Source organism: Natator depressus, chromosome 9 (genome assembly GCF_965152275.1).
Source record: "Natator depressus isolate rNatDep1 chromosome 9, rNatDep2.hap1, whole genome shotgun sequence".
In the NCBI taxonomy this organism is placed as follows: domain Eukaryota; kingdom Metazoa; phylum Chordata; order Testudines; family Cheloniidae; genus Natator; species Natator depressus.
Window position 1 is genome coordinate 101296021 of NC_134242.1, and position 21985 is coordinate 101318005.

General features: G+C 50.8%; 1 protein-coding gene across 5 annotated transcripts in view; it reads left to right on the forward strand.

Annotated features, from left to right (window-relative positions):
- The window catches only part of NLGN3 (neuroligin 3), a 95807-nt gene that overhangs the window by 47336 nt on the left and 26486 nt on the right, over positions 1 to 21985 (forward strand). For 2 of the 5 annotated variants that reach the window (XM_074962823.1, XM_074962824.1), the window contains exon 2: positions 1374 to 2099. The exons of 1 other annotated variant lie outside the window; for it this stretch is intronic. In XM_074962823.1, coding sequence (XP_074818924.1) covers positions 1628 to 2099 — 472 coding nt within the window. In that variant the 5' untranslated portion in view covers positions 1374 to 1627. Of the gene's footprint in view, positions 1 to 1373; positions 2100 to 3324; positions 3385 to 17048; positions 17109 to 21985 lie in introns of all 5 variants that reach the window. 2 more of the 5 variants (XM_074962821.1, XM_074962822.1) reach the window with 2 other exon arrangements.

Genomic DNA, 21985 nt, shown 5'->3' on the forward strand with positions numbered 1-21985 from the left:
GCACCATGATGGCGCCACTCCAAGGGGCGCCTGGACCAACCCGACAGATACTGCTAGGGGAAAAATCTTCCAGCTGCTGTGCACACGCACACACCTGATTGGAATGGACATGAACAGCACATTTCGAAGAACAACAGTTATGAGAAGGTGAGTAACCATTTTTTCCCATGTTTTGATCAATACCATTTTGCTTGTGAGAGCTGACAACATCTGGTTTCTGGTAATTAGCAATAAAGCAATTTACATTCCTGGTTAATTGTCCTGTCTGTGAGAGCTGGTTTCCCAGTATATCTGTTGACGAGTCAGCTTCACAAACTTTTATAAAGTTCCAATCCTTATCTGGTAATTGCCCCGCAGCATTCAGCAATATATGTAACAAACTTTTCAAGCAGTTTTTCCATTTCATCTTTGGCCTCATTGCAAAGCACCATGGGGCTTTGACTTAGTTTGGTCAATGGTCATGCACTTCATCTCAGGGTTTGAAGCTGCTCTCAGGAGAATCCGGCTCTGTATTGTTCTTTCCAGGAAGGGAAAGCAAGTCATTTTCTCCAAGTTGTGCAGGGAATGGGGAGCAGAGTTGAGGATGGAACCAAGCAGTACTGATTCCCCATCCCAAGCTTGAAGCACTAGGTGCTCTCTTGGCCTGTTGACTATTCCTGAAGTCTGGCAGCCTCTTGCTCCAGTCACGTTCTTGGTAGTGTGCTCCTCAGACCTGGACTCCGAGGAGGGGGGAAGAGGTGGTTCATCTTTCTTCTCTGGTGGTGTCCTTCCCCTACACACAGGCCTTCTCGCTTCCCCTGCAGCCCCGGGATACCTTTAGCATGGGCTATCTCTCTGTGAACCTTGCCCCAGCCCTAAGGCCAGTAGCTGGTGTGCAAGCTGCTTCCCCAGTTTGTGGTTGAATCCCCTTTTCCTTAGCATCATCTGTCTGCTCTGGGTGTCTCAAGCCTGGGTGCTTGACCCATGCTTCTGCAGTTGACACACACATACCTCCTGCTCTGGAGTCTGAACACCCCACCTCTACAAGGCCTCCGATCCCCCTTTCCCCCAGATCTCCAGGAATCTCTTGTCCTCCTCTGCAGCTGGCACCACTTAGCATGACCAGACTGTAGGGCTGGCTGGTAACTGGGAGGCAGCAGCAGTGGATTATCCAGGGGCTCTTCTCTCTCTCTAAGGCTGGAGGTGAGGAGCATTCTGGTGAGGTATTAAAATCTCTCCCCCACCTCTGCCAGGCTCTGGAATCAGGGGGCTGGGGATGTGCTGGTGAGTTCCAAGGTCCCTTTGTGCTGCAGATTTTCTCAGTCAGGTAGAGCTGCCATTCTCACCAGTGAGAGAGTGCATGTCTGTTAATTCCTCTCCCCCTCTCTCCACAGAGCCGTCAATCCCGTCAGGGCTGCTCTGTCTGACGGTGAACAGCAGCAGGCAGGCTGGGGGCTCTGAAGAGGAACACTCCCCAATCTCCCTGGCTCACTGTTTCCAGTTCGTTTCTGGGTTTGTGTTCCAGTTTCTGTCCTCCCTTGGTGTCTGGCTCTGCGTGACAGATAGCAGCAGCCTGCTGTGATGGGGTTCCTCTGAGCCCTCAGGAGAGTGCTTAAGGCTTGGATGGTGGTGCTGCTCATCACAGACAATGTGGCTGATACTTCAGAGAAACCCGTCCTTGTCCCCTGTTCTCCAAGTGCCTGAGTTGGCTGCAGGCCGGGACCTTTGCCTCGTGCTCTGGGTTCTAAGCTTGGCCATTGTACAGATGGATGGCCAGGTCTACTCCCCGACTGTCAACACGCACTATGGGAAGTTACGAGGGGTCCGGGTTCCACTGCCTAGTGAGATTCTGGGTCCTGTGGATCAATATCTGGGGGTGCCTTATGCAGCCCCTCCCATTGGGGAGAAGAGATTCATGCCCCCTGAGCCACCCTCCTCCTGGTCTGGAATAAGGAATGCTACCCACTTCTCACCGGTCTGCCCTCAGAACATCCACAGTGCAGTCCCGGAAATCATGCTGCCCATCTGGTTCACCTCCAATCTGGATATAGTTGCCACGTACATTCAGGATCCCAATGAGGATTGCCTGTACCTCAACATTTACATTCCCACCGAGGATGGTGAGTCCGCCCAGGGTGCCAGGAGGAGACGTGCACTCTCTGGGTGGGTGGGGGGTCCCAGAGTTATTCTGCTCCTTCTCAGCTCTGGTTGGTCTCACCTGGATGTTGTGTTTGAAGCATGTGCTTGTGGAACCTGCAGCATGCTGTCGGTCTGTGGAAAAGCTTTTTCTGGCCACTCAGCTTGCCCTCTGCCTTCCAACTGTTTGTCCTCTCTCTCTGTCTCTTGTGCTCTCTCTTCTCCCCTCCCCCCCACAGCTCTCTCCCTTCCCCTCCATGGCATTGTCACGGGTTCCTCTTTTGTGTTGCCAAAACTGAAAGGGACTCTCTGACCGCAGGTCCACAGAGTGACGAGCTGGTTTGGGTTCCCGAGGCGCCGAGTGCCAGGCTCCGTCTTGAGCTGGTTTGGGTTTATGTTCCCTCGCCACCCTCCCCACCCTCAGGTTCTTGCGCTAGTTCTGGGGCGTGGGTTGCTGCAGCTGGCTGGGAGGAACACTCTCTTTCTTGCTGGGATGGGATCACCCGCCATTCTTGACTGGAAAGGACCAAGGAGAGCTGGGCTGGCTCCTCTCTGTGGTGCCATGCTCTGCTGGAGGTCAGGGGAGATGTCCGCATGCACGGCACAATGCAGTAGCATATGTGCTTCGCTGGGACCAGCCGGGGCTAAGTGCGTGGAGTTGGGTGGGGGCTGGAGCACTGTGGACCCAGCCCCTTGTGGTGAGGCTGAGTGCCTCAGGGTGCCTCTTCTCTCTCTAATCTTTTTCTCTTATAGGGGATTCCATCTGAATTGTAAGTAGCAGTGCCCAGAAGGCAGCACCCTTTCCTCAGGCCCGTGGCAGCCTCACCACAAGGGGGAGTTGTGGGATCCCACGGGCCGTGCCAGCTGCAAGAATCTCTCGATAACACAAGAGCCTATGATGGAAGAGAATGGGAGGGGGGACAGCCTGCCATATCCTGAGCAGTTTTGTGGGAAGACAGCTGCTCTGGAGCCCCAGCCACTCTGCTTCTCTTCACTTGGGGGTTCCAGGCTTCAGGGAACAGCACCATAACTTCCTTCCATCCCAGTACACTTGGCCCCAGAGTTTTCCTCCCACAGCGGTGCTCCCCTCCCCACGTCCCGCGGTCCCAAGAGGGGGTGGCGGGAGGGTGGGCAGTGTGGTTGTAATTGCATGCCCACTCCAGCCGGTGGAGCATCCTGTTATTTTGTAGTCTTTTATTCATTTTACAGTAAAACGGATTTCCAAGGAATGCGCCCGAAAGCCCAACAAGAAAATATGTAGGAAAGGAGGTATGTAGCAAGCCGGACCTGACAGAGAGGCACAGAGAGAGGACAGAGAGAGAGAGAGAGAGAGAGTGGGAGGGGGCACCTGTCCATTCTCTCCAGGCCTGCGGCATATTTCTTCAGCCTTCCTCTCGTGCCATGTGATTGAGACGGTGGGCCCTCCATGCAGCCTGCAATACTGCCTGTCTGTCCGTCCATCCTCTGCTCAGAGGAACCTTCGGGATGCTCCTGCTACATGCTCCTCCCTTTCCAGGGCCAGACTGGGCTCCTCAGTGGGAGGATCTGGGTTTGAATCAGGGCAGGACCCAGGTGTGTTTCCAAGCCTTTCAGAACAGCTGCTTTCACATGCTGAAGCCAGTGCAGCAGGCTCCCATTGAGGGTGTATGGGAGATGGGGAAATATGGACTTCACACTCCATTCACCCAAATCCCCCAGCAGGTCCCAGCTCCCAAGGCCTGGGAGTGCTGCTGTCAGGGAAGAAGTGCTCTCACCTTCTTTAACATTTAAATGCGAAACATCCCATTCTTTCATCCTACGGCAGCAAAGGCAGGCAAAAGCACCTTTCACTTGGTCTCTCTGAGCTGGGGACACCTAGTCAAAGGTCCCACTGAAATGTACACCACCAGTGGGCATGTTTGTGTAAATGGGTGTGCACAGCCCCATTGTGAACAGACCTAGTAGAGTTCTGGTTGCTGTGGGAACTGGGACCATGTGTGTGAAAGCTTTGCCCTCCGGCTGCATTAATTTTCTGTGTCTCGCTATACAAATATGTAAATCCTGCTGGCTGTGGAATTGTGCCTTCACCCCATGTTGCTCCCTCAGTCAGGCATGCCACCTCTGTGCTCACATGCACACACACATGCCTCTCCTTTCCCATTATGCTGGCCCCTGACGGCCCTACACCTGGGTTATCTGGCACACATGGAAACCTGCTCTGTAGCCCCTTTAATAAGCAGTTCTTTACTGCCCCTGGGATCCCTGCACACATGGCTGCCTCCTGGGAAGCTGTGAAACAGTTCCAGTTCAGAAACTATTCTGCTTCTAGCCTACGTTCCACAGCCCCACCTTGGAGTCTCCAGCCCCAAGGCAGGGACAAAGCAGGATCTTTTCTTTGGAGTCCTGTGTGCAGTCCCCACCTGATATCAAAATCTGAGACATCACAGTCCTCTCTGGGAACGGATTTGCCTGAGAAAGCATGATCCTGCATCACTGTTACAGACCCCGCTGTGCGGGAAGGAGAGCAGCTGCTGGAGACAGACAGAATTGTGGGAGAAGATGGGAAATGTGCTCTAGAATCATACTTGGGTTTTCCCCAGAAAGCAGCTTTCTATGCACACCAGCAATACAGACCCAGCTCTGTCCCAGTGGCCTTGAGTACCTCCTCTGTCCCTTGCATGCATCTGTGTGCACTGCACTGGGGTGGTGAGGCAAGGGCCCAGAACTTGCATATCCAGGACAAGGGTTCCCCTTTTCCCCCAAAGGGGCAGTGGGGCAGCCAAGCTCTTCTGAAAGGCTACATGTGGGGAGAGAGGAGAAGCCCCCATGTGGATGGACGGCCACTCTGACCACACACAAGCACACATAGTGGGGTCCAGCCCAGTGGCTCTCAAGTAGTTGTGTGGCCCAGGCTCTGGAGCCCTTCGTGTAGCTGGGCCCTTGGGCTGCTTGCCCTGGGAGGGGTTGTCATGGCCCGGGGTCCTATGTCCTTCTGTTCTCTTCTCTGTGCATTCCGCTTGGTGTCCAAGGCCTGGCGCAGTGCGGCACAGCTTGGAGGTTTGACGAGAATTCTCTTTCCTTCCAGAGATTTCCCTGAGTTCTGTTGTTTGGTTTCTTTGCTTTGCTTTCCCTGTAGCTGTCTGGCTACTCACACGCCATCTCTCTGTGAGTGCCAAGGCTGCCCCGAAAGGGCCAGCGCATCAGGGAGTCTCCACACGCTGCCTCCGGAGTGGGCTGCTCCCTCTCATGCTGTGCCAGCAGCTGGCCCTTCATGAGCCACTTCAAAGCACTTCCTCTCAGCAAGTTCCCCAGCCCTCTTCTCCCAGCCTGCCATTGGCTGCCAGGGCTTCACAGACCCCTTGCTTTGGGAGGGGAAGCCGGCACTTCAGCTGGTTACTGGGTGTGCAGGGGGCGTGGGGGGGGGGATGTTTATTACATGCCATTAATAAATGATCTTAGGAGAGAAATGCAGCCTGGTTCCCCCCTCCCACCACTTCTGCCTGTGGTAGGGGTTTCTGTGCTGTCCATTGCTGATTCCTGGGTATGTTCCATCTGCAGAGGAGGGACCCTAGAGGCTGCCTAGAGGGGTTGGCTCTGGTTAGAGGAGGCTCTGCCTCTCCTGTAGGAGGATAGTGAAGGTGCCTAGTACACATCAGTGATTATCCCCACCCAAGTGTTCCTAACACAAATATTCAGAGTTCTGGTTAAATATAAAAGTAATCCAAATGCACTAAGAAATGGAAACGCACAGTTAAGGCACCCAAGCAACTTTACCTGTGCCTTGTAGGAAGGCCATGAGGGGTTAAAAATGAAAAAGATCCATTTCTAAGCATGTTTGGATTGCTTTTACATTCAACCTTGACTCTCAACTTCCTGGGTTAGTAATTCTTGGTTTCGGGATAGGTGCAACATTCTGGAATGTTTTTACATAAGTTACTGCTATTTACTCAGCCTTAACTTCAGTAGAATGTGGATTTTTGTCTTTGAATTTCCATGTACTTTAAAGTTATTAAAATTTCATATGTGAATGGTAAACAAGAAAAGAAACCCAAGGAGCAGGTTCCTGTGTGATATTTCTAATGATCAGAAGATAGGAAGGGTCAACTTCAAATCAGTATTTTATTTTAACTTTTTATTTGTGTCCATATTAACCTGTACTCTTGGGTCACCCCACTCTGGAGCAGCCAGAGCTCCCTGACCAGTTCCCCACGCTCCTGGCCTCCATATTCCCCTGTACACACGCACAGCCTGGCTGTTCCTCCCATTCCCCTGGGTCCACACACCTCAGACACACTCCCTGGTCAGTATACATGTGTGCAGTGTTAGGGGTAACAGTCCTCACTGCAAGTGTCTCCTTCAGCAGGGGCCAATGGGTATCCCGAAGAACAAAGTGGTCTCCCTCTTGTTTCCAATGGAAGGGAAGTCAAGCTGTACCCAAGGTGTCCCCTTCTCTTTCCCTCAGGGTGGCTTGGCTTCATTCTCACTGGAACCAATGGGAAATGGTGACTATTTTGAAAAAGGACTCAGCCTTAGTCTTGCTTCCAGGGAGAGTAACAGGAGCCAGCAGCCATTTTGAAAGAGGAGTTCTTTGGGGTGTTCATGAGCCCCTGCTAATAAACAGCAGCACGCAATGATCCTTCTCCCTAACATACCAATTTTTGAATATGGCCTCCTACGATGTCAGGGAGTTCTGGCCACCTGGGGAGCTTTAGGCATCCCAGCTACCTCCAGAAGTTCATTCTGTCCTTTGTAAGTCCTGGTGGTCTGTGGAGGGCACGCTGGCTCTATTTTTGCTTTACATGCAAAGCTCTGCTCCACCTTAACCAGGGAGCTGCACACACCACTTCCACCCGGAGCAGTGAGCTTACAGGAGGCCCTGCCCAACGCCCTCTGCAGTCTCCACCTCTGCCAAGTCTGATTTCCTTTGGGAGCCAAACCCCAGCATGATCCCTGAGGGGATGTGAATAGTTGAGAAGTAAGGTCTGGCCTTCATACAGACTTTGTGCCAGTAGAACTGGGTCTATTAGGGCTCTAATATGATTCTACCAGTACAACCCCTAGTGTGGACACAGTCTGACCAGTATCAAGGTGCCTTATACCACTATAGCTTATTTCCCTTCCAGTACAGGACGATCCTGGGAGGACTGTCCTGCTTTAACTAGACCAATACAGCTAAAGCGCTACACCCCTTGTGTGTAGACAAGCCCCTGAGTGGTTACAGAAGTGCATCAGCTAGGGAGTGACTTCCCACCCTGACTATGTGAGAATTGCAGTGGTTTTATTCTAGAGCAACTCTTGCCTCCTTCCCTGAGGCCTGCAAACTTGTGGGTGTTACCAAACAGCCACTGACCAAACTGTTGGAAATAGCTGCACCAGCAGAGTGGAAGGGGCTGGGGGAGCTCTGGGTAGAGGAACTCACTAGATTTGATATGAATTGGGTCTGTTTCTTATTGCTCCCTTGTGGTGCCTAGTTAGATCTCTGCCCGCTACAGGAGGGATGACACACCTCCCTCAATGGCCACGGACTCCTCACTCTTCCTTGGGAGGCACCAGAGCCCCACAGGGTTAGTTATTTGTACAGCCCCATAGATCTGTTTGACTCTTTACTAACACAAAAGATGCTCCAGCCAATGGGAGTCAAACAGCTGGTGCGCTCTCTGTGCCTTTCACCAGGAGGTCCCTGCGGTGAGGGGTTTGCGCTGGTACTCCTTTATTAACACCGCAGCCATTTGGCTTTTTTACACAAATCGCCTCCATGAGCAGCCTCCCCTCCTAGCAGCCCAGGCCCCAAGCCCGCTGGACACAGAGCTGCTAAACTCGGAGCTGTTGTCATACTTCAGGCAGTTCTGAGTGGCTCTCTGCTGGGGTGCCAACCAGCATGCAGGCACCTCCGTTTATTTGCATAGTGCAGATCTATTAATTAAAATTAAGAGGCGCTTGGAGATTTCTGGCCTTTGGGAGAGTTGCTGTTAGTGTCCCAGGGCTGGCCCTTTGTGGGGTCATAGTGCAGGAGGCAGGGGCCCTGATGGGCTTGAAGCCCAGGTGCTGAGACAGATGGAATAGCATCCTGGAGGCCAAGTGGCCCATTGCTGCCCAGGGCACTTGGACCATTGTTTGTATTTGTGACAGTTTCTATGAAAGTTGATTTTTTGAAATAATTTTTAATTGAAATGGTGCACTGGTGCATGCTGGTGAGAGCTGAGCCAGTGTCCTGGGCAACTGTAATGCAGCAAGGGTAGGGCGTGTCTGTCTGCCTCTCATGGGGAGATTGCCGTGCTGGGAACTGCAGTGTCTCCTTCCCTTCTCCCATTCCCCCAGCATGGCTCTGGTTTCTGTGGCTACCCGGTAGTCCCTGGAATCACAAGGAATGGACAGAAGAGCCCTGCTAAAGCCCAGGCAGGGCTGGTTCCTAGGGTCGGGTTCCTGCCTTGAGTGGGTCCCAGCGCTCATAGACCTTTTCCATCCTTAACTCTTTGGGTCTGTGATACCCTAGGCAGCTAGGTAAAAGGGGCAGAGGAAGGGTTAATCTGTCACTGCTCTCAGGCTGGCTCTTTTCCTACCCCACTACCCACTTTCCCTTTATCTTAGCCATCCGTAAACTGGGTCCATTTGGAACCTACATGACACTAGCACCTGCCACAGCTTTCAGCTGGTCTCAGCAGGTGGGGCCAGCCCACTCTGGGGCTGCCTTGTTTTGAAGGAGAATAGGGCTGGTTTTGGACATGCTCCGGCTTGGGCTCAGAGTGCTGTGCTTCTCCTGCTGTTGGTGTTGCTAACCCCCTAAAGCTGCCATCCTCCCTGTACCTTAGGTCTTGTCTACAACAAAGTTGCACTGGTTTAGTTAAACTGGTGCAACCCCTGTGTGGATCCTGGTATTTTGGTGTGAGTAGCTTATTTTGGTTAAGCTTAAACATGTTTCTAATACACTTGCGCTAAACTGAAATGAGTATCCACGCAGCCTTTGGTGCTGGTTAACGTTAAGCCAGTGCAGCTTTGGGGATAGCTGCAGAGGGTTTCCTGCAGAGGAAACAGGCTCCTGGTAGCTGAGGAAAGGAGGAACCAAGTGTCTTTAATTTTGTCAGTTGCATGTCTAGGGATGTAAATAAACAAGCTGGTGAGCAGCTCTGGTCTGGCCCTGAAGACTGTCTCGATTGGACCTGTTAGAGCTTCTGTGGTCAGATTTAAGGATTTGGGATCTGAAGTGGGTTGGTGTATTTAGATGCAAATAAACTGGTAACTAGTAAAACCTATTGGGTGATACCCCAATTCTGGGAGGCAGGGCAGGATTGCTCCATTCAGTCAGGTTCTGGCCACCACACCCCTGTGAAGCTGTTTCCACAATCAAATGCCTCACTACTGCAGGATGTTTCCTGATACTCAGCCCAAATTTTGGCTGAACTTAATCTTGTTGCTCTTAGTAGTAACCGCGTAGGGCCCTGCCCAGTCCCTGTACCCTTCACACTTGTAGCTCCTTGTAACCACCCTTACTCTTCATTCAGCCAAGTCCTATGTAACTGATTCCTGTAACCAATGGTTACGCTGCTCTCTCTAGGTCCTTCATTGTTTCTCCGGGAATTCAGAGTAGAACCTGAATTTGTCTCCAGCTTCTGGTGATGGGGCACTCAGAAATGACAAAGTATTCATAGATTGGTAGATTCCAAGGCCAGAAGGAACCATTGTAATCATCTAGTCTGACCTCCTGAATAACACAGGCCAGAGAACTGCCCCAAAATAGTAATTCTTACAAGATATCTTAAAGAAAACATCCAATCTTGATTTTAAAATTCCCAGTGATGGAGAGTCCATCACGGCCACTAAATTGTTCCAGTGGTTAATTAGTCTCATTGATGGAAATTTACACCTTATTTCTAATATGAATTTGTCTAGCTTCAATTTCCAGCCATTGGATTGTGTGTTAGACAAGCCCATCATCAAATATTTTTCCCCATGTAGGTATTTGTAGACTGTAATCAAGTCACCCCTTAACCTTCTCTTTGTTAAGCTAAATAGACTGAGCTCATTGAATCTATTGCTATAAGGGATGTTTTAATCCTTCAGTCATTCTCAGGGCTCTTCTGTGATCCCACTCTAATTTATCAACATCCTTCTTGGATTGTGGGTACCAGAACTGGACACAATATTCCAGTAGCAGTCACACCAGTGCCAAATACAGAGGTAAAACAACCTCCCTCCGACTTGAGATTTCCCTGTTTATGCATGCGAAGTTCCCATTAGCCCTTTTGGCCACAGTGGCTCACTAGGAGCTCATTATCATGGTTGATTATCCACCATGACTCCCAAATCTTTTTCGGAATCACTGCTTCCCAGGATAGAGTCCTCCATCCAGTAATTATGGTCTACATTCCTTGCTCTGAGATGTATACGTTTACATTTAGCCATATTAAAGTGAATATTGTTTGCTTGCATCTAGTGTATCAAGCAATCCAGATCGCTTTTTATCAGTGACCTGTCCTCTTCATTATTTATCATTTCCCCAGTTTTTGTGTCATCTGCAAACTTTCAGTGATGACTTTACGTTCTCTTTCAGGTCATTGATAAAAATGTTAATTAGTGTAGGGCCAAGAACTGATACCTGCAGGATCCACTGAAAGTTCACCTGCTTGATGATGATTCCCTGTTTCTTCTTTGAGTGGTTGCGAACTTGTATTCCATTCAGCTCTGCGTACGCCCAGTACACCAAAGTCAGAGGATTTTGCCCAGCAGCACCCATGCGGTATGCTCATGCCCCTCCCTTGGCTATATAAGGGCAGTGCTGCCCTGACCTCCCTCAGTTCCATCTCACTGCCTGTGCTGGAGTGCTTAGTGTGATCTTTCCCTACACTTGTCTTCACAGCTTTTTGTGATTTTCTTGTATACAGTGATAGTATAGTTATAGTTAGTAGCCGCAGTTAGATAGTGATAGTAGTAATTGACTAGTTTCTCCTGGTAGGATGACCTCCCTGGGGTTTAAACATTGCCCTTCATCTGGGGTGGCTATCCCCACACTGGATGTCATGGGGAAGGACACGTTAAGGAAAGGTGTTCTATTTGTCAGTCCTTTAAAAGAGGACTTGAATGGTTAGAGACTTATGATTGAAGCAGCACCTTCTCAAGCTGGCCATGAGGCCTTCCTCAGCCCTGAGGACTGCTGTCGAGAGTCCGGCACCTCAAAGAGCACTGGAGCTAGTACAGTATGGGACTTCTCAACCAAGCTGGGATTACTCGCCCCGAAGGGACTACTTCCCTTCATCGGGCCCCCTGAGAAAAAGAACACATAAAATAGACCGGGACCATTCCAGAGGTAGGGGAGAGTCGTCTTCCCTGTTTAAGAAAAATACGGACCAGCACCGGAGTCCCCCAGTGCTCAGGTTACCTGCTTTCCAGTACTGAGCAGGGAAAACCTATACCATTGACTCATTGGGTTCCCATTAAGTCCAGTACCCTTGGCAGAGACAGTGGCACTGTCAGTCTACACCCCAACAGCAGATTTGCTGTGCCTGTCTATCCCTGACTCACCACTCATTCAGGACCGGCCGACTACGCTGGCATCCTGGGCATCCGACTACACTTGGCATCCTGGGCTCCACCTGGTTTGGTAGCAAACTTATTGTCGTTGCCAACACCGTCATGTGCACTGTGGTTTACCCTCGGTCAGGGGAGCTGTCGACTTCCTGCTTGGCACTTTGGGCACACGCAGAGACTCTTCGCTAGTGATGCTCACTGCGACGCAGCCTGCATCGCTGGCCTGGGACCAGCTTCATTTAGAGTCCCAAAAGAAGCATTGGTACCGAGTATGAGATCGAGGCTGGTACCAGTATCCAAGATAATATTGACTGTTCACTCAGTGCCCATGGCACCGCTGGGCTGGGCCAAGGATAATGCTGGACGTTTTTATCAATGGTGTCCATCAACTATTTGGAGGGATCCTCAAATATGAGCTTAGAGGCATCTCCCTCCCCTTCCCCATTTTGCTTTTGAAGGTTGTCAAGACACAGCGAAAATCATAGTCAATGACAGGATTGGTACCATTCCTGCAATAGAGACACGGGACACTGGCCTAGTTCTTTCTGGGTGCTGATGCACTATCCTCATCCACAGTGACCTCCATGGAATCCCAGGGTACTCCCTCATTCAGCAAAATCATGGTCACCTGCTCACCCTAGGGGAGATCACCTATGTCTTCAGTGCACTCCCTGCCGGAACCACTAGTGGGCTCCCTCTGCGAAGAAGCGTCCTGAACCTTTACGACAGTCAGCTGTCATTCCTCAGGGGATTCCGTTGCTCCCAACTATGTCTTCCTCTTCATCACCAGATAATGCAGCAATACCCTAGTCATCCTCTCTAGAACCAGAAGAGTTCAGTTCATATCAGGACCTGCTCAGGCGCATGGCATTAGCCTTAGAGATTCAGGCTGAGTTTGTATAGGAAAACACCCATAAATTGGTGGATATCCTTCAGCCAAGGACCTGTCCTGGGTCCAGTTCTGTTCATAAATGATTTGGATAATGGCACAGAGTACACTTACAAAGTTTGCAGCTAATACCAAGCTGGGGCTGGGGGTTGCAAGCGCGTGGAAGGACAGGATTAGAATTCAAAATGAGCTTGACAAACTGGAGAAGTGGTTTGAAATAAATAGGATGAAATTCAATAAGGAAAAATGCGAAGTACTGCACTTAGCATGGATTCAGGACATTTTGGTTTATTTGTTGCATTTGAAATCATCAGGTCTCACTCTGAGCTCCCTGAGGGTTTACTTGGTGGCGATCTCAGCTTTCCACCTTCCCATTCATGGAAACTTGGTATTCTCAAACCGTATAATGGTGAGGTTTTTCAAAGGGATTATCTGTCATTTTCCACCAGTGAAGGTAAGAGCACCATTGTGGGACCTTAATATGGTCGTGGGGCACTGATGGGTCTGCCATTCAAGCCAATAGCAACATATTCATGGGCTCTTCTCTCTCAAAGGGTGGCATTCCACCCCCAAGAAGAGTTAGCGAACTGCAACCCTTAATGGCAGATTTTCTGTACACTCAAGCCTTCAAGGAGGCTTTAAGACCACACCCAACATTTTTGCCCAGTCAGGTTATTTACTTACCTATATTTTTTCCCAAAGCACATTCGAGCTCAGAGGAGTAGCAGCTATATAGCTCAGATGTGAGCTGGTGCTTAGCATCTTAGTTAGAAAGGACCGAGCCGTTTTGTTCGTCACCTTGGCTCTGTCCTTTGCTGAATGGTTGGAGGGACAACCAGTTGCTGCTCAGACCATTTCCAGGTGGATAACTGCCTGCATTACCACACCTTCTACACTGGCTTGGTTGATACCTCTGCAGTCATTGCGGGCTCATTCGACAAGAGCTCAAGCAACACCGGATGCATTCCTTGGGGATGTCTCCGTGGTGGATATCTGCAGGGCTGGAATATGGTACTCCTTGCATACCTTCACTAGACATTATGCTGTCATCACGGCACTGAGAAGGGATGCAAACTTTGAGAAGGCAGTTCGGCTTTCACAGCTTAAATAGACTCTGAGCCCATCACCTGCTGGAACTGCTTGTGGAATCAGAGTCTATTTAAGTGTACTCTCTGTGCCATTATCCAAATCATTTGTGAAGATAGTGACTGGAACCAGACCTGGGGCAGATCCCTGCGATGGCTGGAGGATATTCACCAGTTTATGGGTGTTTTCCTGTACAAACTTGAAAAGATGGTTACCTACTTATATTGTAACTGTTGTCCTTTGAGATGTGGGTTCAGACATGTATTCTGCGACCCACCCTCCACCCCTCTGCATTGAAGACTCCAACCTGGGGTTTTGGTGTGAAGGAACAGAGGGGGGTCGAGGCAGTGCTGGCCTTAGCGTCTCCCCTGGGTATATATGTGGGATGGGGCATAAGTGTTGCTAGGCAAAATTCTCCAACTTTGGTGTGTTGGGTGTGCTCTCTCCTGAATGAAATACATGTCTGCATCCACATCTAGAACAACAACGGTTACAATAAAGGTAAGTAACCATCTTTTATAATTACATTGACACCTATTAGTTAACCAGCTTTTAATCAGTTTCATGTATGCCATTTTAATTGTATATTGGTTTAATATTTTAATCACCATGTCATGTGATACCAAGTCAAATGCCTTACAGAAGTCTAAGCATATTACATTAACACTTACCTTTATCAGTCAAACTTGTAATCTCATCAAAAAAGATACCAAGTTAGTTTGACAGGCTCTATTTTCCAGAAACCCATGTTGATTGGCATTGATTATATTACTCTCCTTTAATTCTTCATTAATCAAGTCCTGCATCAGCCACTCCATTATCTTGCCCAGGATTGATGTCAGGCTGACAGACCTGTAATTACCCGGATCATCCTGTTTACCCTTTTTAATTATTGGCACAATGTTAGCTTTCTGTGAGTCTTCTGGGACTTTCCCTGTGTTCCAAGATTTATTCAAAATCATTAACAGGCCAGCAAGCTCCTCAGCCAGCTCTTTGAAACTCTTGAATGCAGCTCATTGATGGCTCATAGTCATCGGTAATCAATCCACACACAAGGGTCCCTCTCCTCCTCTGTCACTTCCAATGGATGAGCCCCCAGTTTGTAGCATAAATTCCTATTAGACCCTAAGTGTCTGACCTTGAATTTTGTACTATTTAATTTCATCCCATTTCTGTCACTCCAGTCTTCAAGGTCATCCAGCTTTTCCTGTATATTATTCCGATCTTCCTCTGTATTGATGGTGCCTCCCAACTTTCTATCATCAGCAAATTTCATCAGCGGAGTCCTACTTTTTTTGCCAAGGTCGTTAATAAAAACATTGAATAATATTGGTCCCAAGATGTACCCTGGCGAGACTCCACTAATAATGTCCCTCCAGGCTGATAATTCAGTTTTCAGCACAACCCATTGCCTTCTCCCCTTTAGCCAATTCCTTATTCACCTTACAATGCTTGTACTGATCCCATCTTCCCTAACTGCACTAATTATTTCCCATGTGGTACCATGTTAAATGCTTCACGGAAGTCCAAGTATATTAGATTTCCTGCCCTTCCCTTATCTAAAAAATCAGTGATTTTTTTCAGAGGAGGAAATCAGGTTAGTCTGGTGTGATTTATTTTTGGTAAACCCATGTTGCATTACATCCCCTTTACCATTTACCTCTATTAATTTAATTATTCTTGAATTATTTATTGAATACTTCTGCCTGTTCTGCATTATTATTGGTAATTATATCATTTCCATCTAGTAGTAGACCAATGCCATTGTCAGGATTCTTTTTGTTCCTAATATACTTAGATTCCTTCTTATTGTCCTTAATTCTGTTGCCCATAGATTTCTCACTGTGTCTCTTGGCTTCCCTTATGAGTTTTCTACAGTTCCTAGCTTTTGATTTATATTCATTACTATTGACTTCCTCTTTCTTCCATTTGTTATATATATATATTTATAGCTGCCATCACTTCCCCTCTGAGCCAGGTTAGGTTTTTAACCACTATGACCTTCTTCCTCAATTATGAAATTGTGGCTTTTGGGGCATCTAGTAAATTATGTGACCTCACCAAAACTATGCACAGAAGGACCGTTCCTTCCCAGCTTGTGGAAGGAAGGCCTCTGGGCTTGGAAGGTGAGCACAGGATCCTGGGGGGTGTCTCTCCATAGTGGGATAGAGAGGGGCTCCCACTTCATGGGCTGGGCCATGCTTTCCATTTGCAGCACAGAACTGCCCTGCCCTTTGTTTCCATAACACTCTAATTCCCTACTCCTATCATTCCTTTCTGCTGTATCTACAGTTTGCCCTTCCCACTAGGGAAGTTTTAGGTTATTTTCTCCCAGACCCACTAACCGCATTTCTCTCAGCGGAATCCCATTCTGTTATTTCCTGCTCGGGTTTTCCAGCCTCTCTGGCCCCTTTGGATCATGCTTCTGGTCTCCCAGAGGTTCTGGCTTTCTCTCAATTTAGTGTCACCTGGGAATGTCACCCACATGTTGCTCACCACTGTGTCTGTGATCACTAACATGCTAAATCAGGCCAGTCTAACTGGAGTCCTCCTGGCAGCTGTTTCCCCCATGCTATCCGCTGCCCTCTGTTTACATCCTTCAGCCAGTTTTTCAGCCCTTGCAAGTTTCAGATCTATGCCTGTTTGCATTATTACAGTCCAGAGAAGCAAAGCTCAGGGCACACACTGTCTTGGGGTCTCAGTGGCTCTGGGGTTTGATGGCATACAGACTTCTTGGCAGCTTTGGGCGTTCGTGGCTGACTGTGCCTGTAATTGGTTTGATGTGAAAGGACAGAGCTTCAGCTTCAAACCCTGCCTGCAGTACAGTGAAAATAAGGGGGTGCCACCCAGTGCCAGCAGGAGAGCGGCCCCTTCCACCGAGCAGCATGCACACCCCTGTGGGGTGTTGATGGGGGGTTGATGGGGAGAGAAAAGGGAGGCAGAGGTGTTTGAGAGTCAGGCCTGGGCTACAAACTAACTGGCACCGGTTTAGTGGAACCAGGATGATGAGTTAGTGTTACTGGCTTTCTGCCGATGGGCAGGGCACAGAGCTTACCCCAAATCAGTCCAAGAATCAGTTGCAAAGCGTGGGCCACGGGGAGGCTGAGGATGTAGCAGGGGAGGGGAAGGCAGGAGGGCACACAAGCTCATCTGCTGTCCTGCTTAAAGAGGCCTGTTCTCTCCCTCTCCTGGGCCCCAGACCAAGGAGCACATGTTCCCAGGGCAGACTTCAGTGGGCGGGGGCCCGGCAGCCTGGAGAGGCAGTCCCTGTCTGCTCTGAACTGTGGCTGTGCTTGGCCAGCCGCACTGGCCGAGCCCATGGAGAGATGCAGTGTGAGTAGCCAGGTGGTGCTGTGGACCTGGCCTCCTTCTCTGCTATCATGCTATTTTTGAATTCTCTTTTGTTTTTGTTTTTTGTTTTTCTTTTTTGTTCTGTCTCCTCGTGTTTGGTCCCTAGGAGCCAGCGCTAAGAAACAGGGCGAGGACTTAGCGGATAATGACGGGGATGAAGATGAAGGTATTTCTGTGCTCGAGGCTGCTGCTGCTGCATGACACGCAAAGCAAATCCGTTTGCTTTCCATTCTCTGCCATTTCCAGGGAGCCCTGTCTGTCTGTGTCTTTGTTTCCTTGGGCTGAGCAGTTGCACGGGGTGGCCAGGTGGGGTGACCGGCTGTGCAGGGGGCGCTCATACCTTTCCTTTGGGGGAAGCTCCGGCGGTTTTGCTTTAGAAGGAGTTTGCTGGCTGCCCGGTCTGCCTCTGTATGAGCAAAAGGCTCTAAGGAAGCATGGCGACGTGAACAAGAGAGGAGCCAAAGGGTGCCTGGGTCGATTTCACCCCACACCCAGTCACATTTCACCTCCAGCCTCCGTTCTCGCTGAACCTCAGACTTACTGTGTCAACGAAGAGACTTTCCTTTCTGGCTCCACCCCCATGCTCCCATCCCAACCTCCCTTCTCCCCACCGTGCACAGTGTCAGAGCAGGCAACACCTGTCCTCATCCCCTTGTGTCCCGTGCAATTCCCTCTGGGGCCCCACTGGCTTGCAGGGAGCATGCATATGGCAGAATGCAGTCCAGGCCTGCTTTAACCCATGTCCGGATTTGCTATCTAGAGTCTAGTCCGGCTCACTCTCTCTCTCGCTCTCTCTCTCTCATGCGTCCACTCGCGTGCGCTCTGCCACTGCCACTCCCCGCTGCAGGTGCAGAGAAAACTGGAAATATGGATGAAGGCAATATGCTGAGCACAGAGCTGTCAGGAGCTCTGGAGACCTGCAGAAGAGAGCACTGTCACTTTACTGGCCTCTGCTTTCTCTCCAGGGTTAGCATCTTCATTTAGGAGCAGGGATACCCGTCACCTGTCCAGTGAAGGGCAACTGGACCTGCAGAGAGTAGCCCTGAGCGTTCTGTTGCATTCTGTGCCGTAGTGTCCGGTTAATGTCACCCAGGCTAGCTCAGCGGGTTAGATTTGAGGGGGACAGAAGTCCCCCATTTGGCTGTTTGATCTTCTGCTTTAAATACCTGGTTGTGCTTGCTGCACAGTTGCTGTTAAGGGCAACCATGCATTTCACAACACGCTGCTCGTGAGTCAGTAACTTGCCAGCTCTGGGCCTGAGCCCCATGTGAGTGGATTCGAGGAGGGCAGCAGCTCTCATACTGCCCAGGCGTGGGTGAGGACAGGCATGCTGTGCTGCTTGTTGAGGGTATGGCAGAGCCTGTGGGTGAGAGAGTGAACATGCCAGCGCTGAATGGGGCTGTCTGGCAGGAGCGAACTGGGGCACTGACTGCACGCTGTCGCAATGAGCTGGTGAATTTGGCAGCTGGTCTCACGAGGGCCTGGCTGTGGAAACAGGAGGGAAGGCAAGCATTACTTCAGTGGCTTGGCCACCCCTCTCGGGGAGCTGGGCTCTGTGTGGCCAGGGACAGATCAGCCTTGGCAGGTGGCTTTTCTCAGCAGAGTGGAGAGGAGTATCTGAATTTGCCTGCCACGTCCAATGCAGAACTGGGGCCTGGACAGTATGGGAGGGTGCAGCTGATTTGAGTCGGCAGGGGGCACTGGGAGAAGTGGTGCTGCCCCGTGGCAGGTGGTGGTCATTGCGATGGCAGCCTGATTAACTGTGAGTTAATGACCTTGGCATTTGGGTGGCTAAACATTAGATCCACCACAAAGGAATAGGCAAGAATTTGCCAAGTTAAGCCCACGGCTGGAGGTGGAGCCATGGGCAGCAGCCACTCAGGGCCAGGGATGCTTTGCTGCTGCTGGGGCAGTGCATGTGATGATTGGCCAGGGGGTCGGGTGTGCACCAGATGCTTTGTATCGTGCCAGCCCCCTGGTATCAAGTCCCTGGAACATGAGGCGCTGATGTCTCAGATGGAGCAGGCCTGGACTAAGGAATCAGCGAGGCTCAGAATCTAGAGGCAGAGAAGCCCAGTTCGATCTCAGCCAGTGTAGGGTTCCCTGTGGTACATTCATGTTCACTGAGGTGGCCATGGGGCTCCCAGCCTGCCCTGCAAGGGACGATTCCCAGCCAACACTGTCCCCCAGGCAAGGAGTGCGGGGCTCTTCCTGGGGAGGTGCTAAGGCAGTGGTTTCCAGCTGCTCAGCCTGAGAGGCCCTTTCTCAGTTCATCTGGCAGCAGCAGGAGGCAACAGGCTGGGCTGTTCAGCACCTCAGAGAAGGAGCAGCTGGAGTTTGCTGTGGCGGGAGCAGTGTCTGGACAGGCTCAAAGGTTGCAAGGTCAGAGTGGGGCTGGAGAGCAGCACAGCAGGCTAGGTGGGAGATCACCAAGGCATAGAGCTGGACAGGGAAACGACCGGGCTGGCAGCAACTGGGTGGGAAGGGTGATCCCAAGACACCAGGGGGATGGTGGTGGAGAGTGGGGCGGATGTGGGCTCTGGAGTTTGTATCTAGGTGTACTAGAGACCAGAGACACATGGAGGAGGATGTGGCCCTACCTGCTGGAGCCTCCCTTGGCTGGTACGAAAGGCCAGTCATTTGCCCCTCTCTGCGTGTCCCGATACCCCCCTGGTAGTGAGACAGCATTGTCAGGGCTGGCCTTGCTCAGCTCCTGGCCAGAGCCTCAGACAAGCCTAGGAAGGAAAGGGGGAGCCTGCTCCCAGCAGTCACATCAGAGCATAGCCAGGTTCTCTCACCCGCTCAGGGCCCATGGCTGCTCCCTGGGTCCACCAGGGTCCCTGATGGACACTCACGCATTCGTGGGGTCAAGCCACACGCCACTCTGGAGGTCTGGTGTGTGAGACCAGGAGGAGATGGCCAACCCCAGATGGTCAGGAGTCACAAGCCAGCCCCCCAAAAGTCGTGAGATTTAGAGAAAGAAATGCGGTGCTGGGGTTTTCCATCTTTGCCCTCTCAGCTCTGAGCCTCTACGCTGCCCTTGGTCTTGTGGATTCAGGGCTTAAAATCAGCCGGAGCAGAGCTCCGTTAAATATTTTCAACGCCCCGGGAGCCCTGGTGCCTCAAGTTGGGCTCAAGCCCCAGGGCGCTGGGAAATACTCAATTCCATATAGCTGTCTGGCTATAGTGGGGAGGTCTGCATTAGGGGAGCACCCTTGCAGTCCTTCCCCACTCTGCGTCTCTCCTGTCAGAGACAGGAGCTGTTGTTCCACACCCTAGAGGGCAGGTATGACTCCCAGCAGGCTGCTACATGGACAGTCCTACCTCCTGCACTGGGCAGTGCCCTCCGGAAGGGGGGCATGTGGCTAGCTGAGGCAGCAGAGCCTGGTGCATGGATGGCTTAGGCATGGCTTCTGCCGCTGCTGCCTTCGAGTCTCTGTAATGCTCTTGGTTCCATGTGCAGTTGCCAGTAACCATGGAGTAGGGTTCCCCCTAGGGCGCCTCAGTCCCTGGAAGGTGCAGAAAGGGGGGGTTGTGGTCCTTTCCTGCCTGGAGGAGCTAGTGCAAGAAGGTGTCTCCCCCTGAATCACAAAGAGCCCAAATTGCTGGCAGTGAAAACAAAAACGAGGGTGGAGCAAGTGGGAGTAAACAATAGGCCCCAAAATTTGCAGATCAGCAAGGACCTTGCTGTGCCCAGAGGCCAACGCCTTGCCCTACACAGTTGCAGCAGCATAACTGAAGATGGGCTTTTAAGCTGACTGAGTCACACTGGTCCAACACCCTGTCTGGATGCTCTGAATTCAGTTTAAACCTGGCTTGTATCCATTTAACTTCACTCGATTCCCTATTGATACAAGCCAGGTTTAAACTGAATTCCCAGCATCCAGGTATGGTCTTTTATCACTTTAACTGAAGGTGTGATTTTAATCTGGAGCAACTTGGAATGTAGATCAGGCCTAAGGAAGCTGCAAAGCTGGCTGGTACAGTATAAAAGGCAACTGGCCTATCATGTTGGCAGGAGGGGAGAGTTTGTGGGGAAGTTTGCAGAGGACACAGCTGTAAACTGATGTCAGTGGAAACTGGTGAATTGTGAGAGTCCTATGGCATTCTGGGCACCCTTCTGGCAGATGCAATTTAACCTGGCAAAACCAGCCTGTCTTTCCATCTGCAGCCTTTTGCCCTTGTGATCCCCGCCCCATCCCAGAACCCCTTGTACTGTGACCTAAATTGGTGTTTGTCTTCAGTGCACATCACTGTGATAAATTCACCTCATTGGCAACATCCTTGGCGGACGCAATGTTGGGGATTGCACATTCCCTGGCACTGCATGGCCCTCAGCCTCCTCACTGCAGCTGTGGCATTTGGGAACGGGGGTGTCTATGTATGTACACACGGGTGCTTAGATTGGGGGGGAGGTAAATGTGGGGGGGGCCAGAAAGCAGCTTCCTCCTTGTGTCACAGCGTCTCCCATGCTGCACTGGCTTAGCTACACTAAGGCACCAGGGGGTAAGTGGCTTGGTGATGGCAGTCCCATGTGCAGGACTGAAAAACCGCTGTGCTGAGAATGCTGCTGCCAGAGGCATTAGCTCCGCTGGGGCTGAGATGCGAAAGGTCTGAAGAGGGACCCGGTCTGAGGGATTTAAATGAGAAAGGGTCCAGAACATGTAGCCTTTCCACCTTGTGCGGCCCACTCACAGGACAATGTCCAGATGCTCTGTGTAGCAACTCCTCCCTGTAGTTGCCTCAAAGAATTCTCCACCCCAGGTGCAGTCGCGGGGCTTGCTGCCACCTGGTAACACAGCAGGAGAGGGTTCTGCCTTCAGCACCAACTGGTCGCTGCTCTGACAGTGACCAGGGACTGTAAGCTGCTTGTAAAAGCCAAGTGAGAATCCCCTTGGTGCCCCCGCTGCATTTGGCGAGCTTCAGCCTAAGGAGTGGGCTGGGCTGGGAGGTGTAGCATATGCTGCTGTGGCCATAGTTACTTGTGCCACAAGTGACAGGCAGCAACTGAGCAAGCTGAAGTAATGTAGAGCAGCCCCAGGG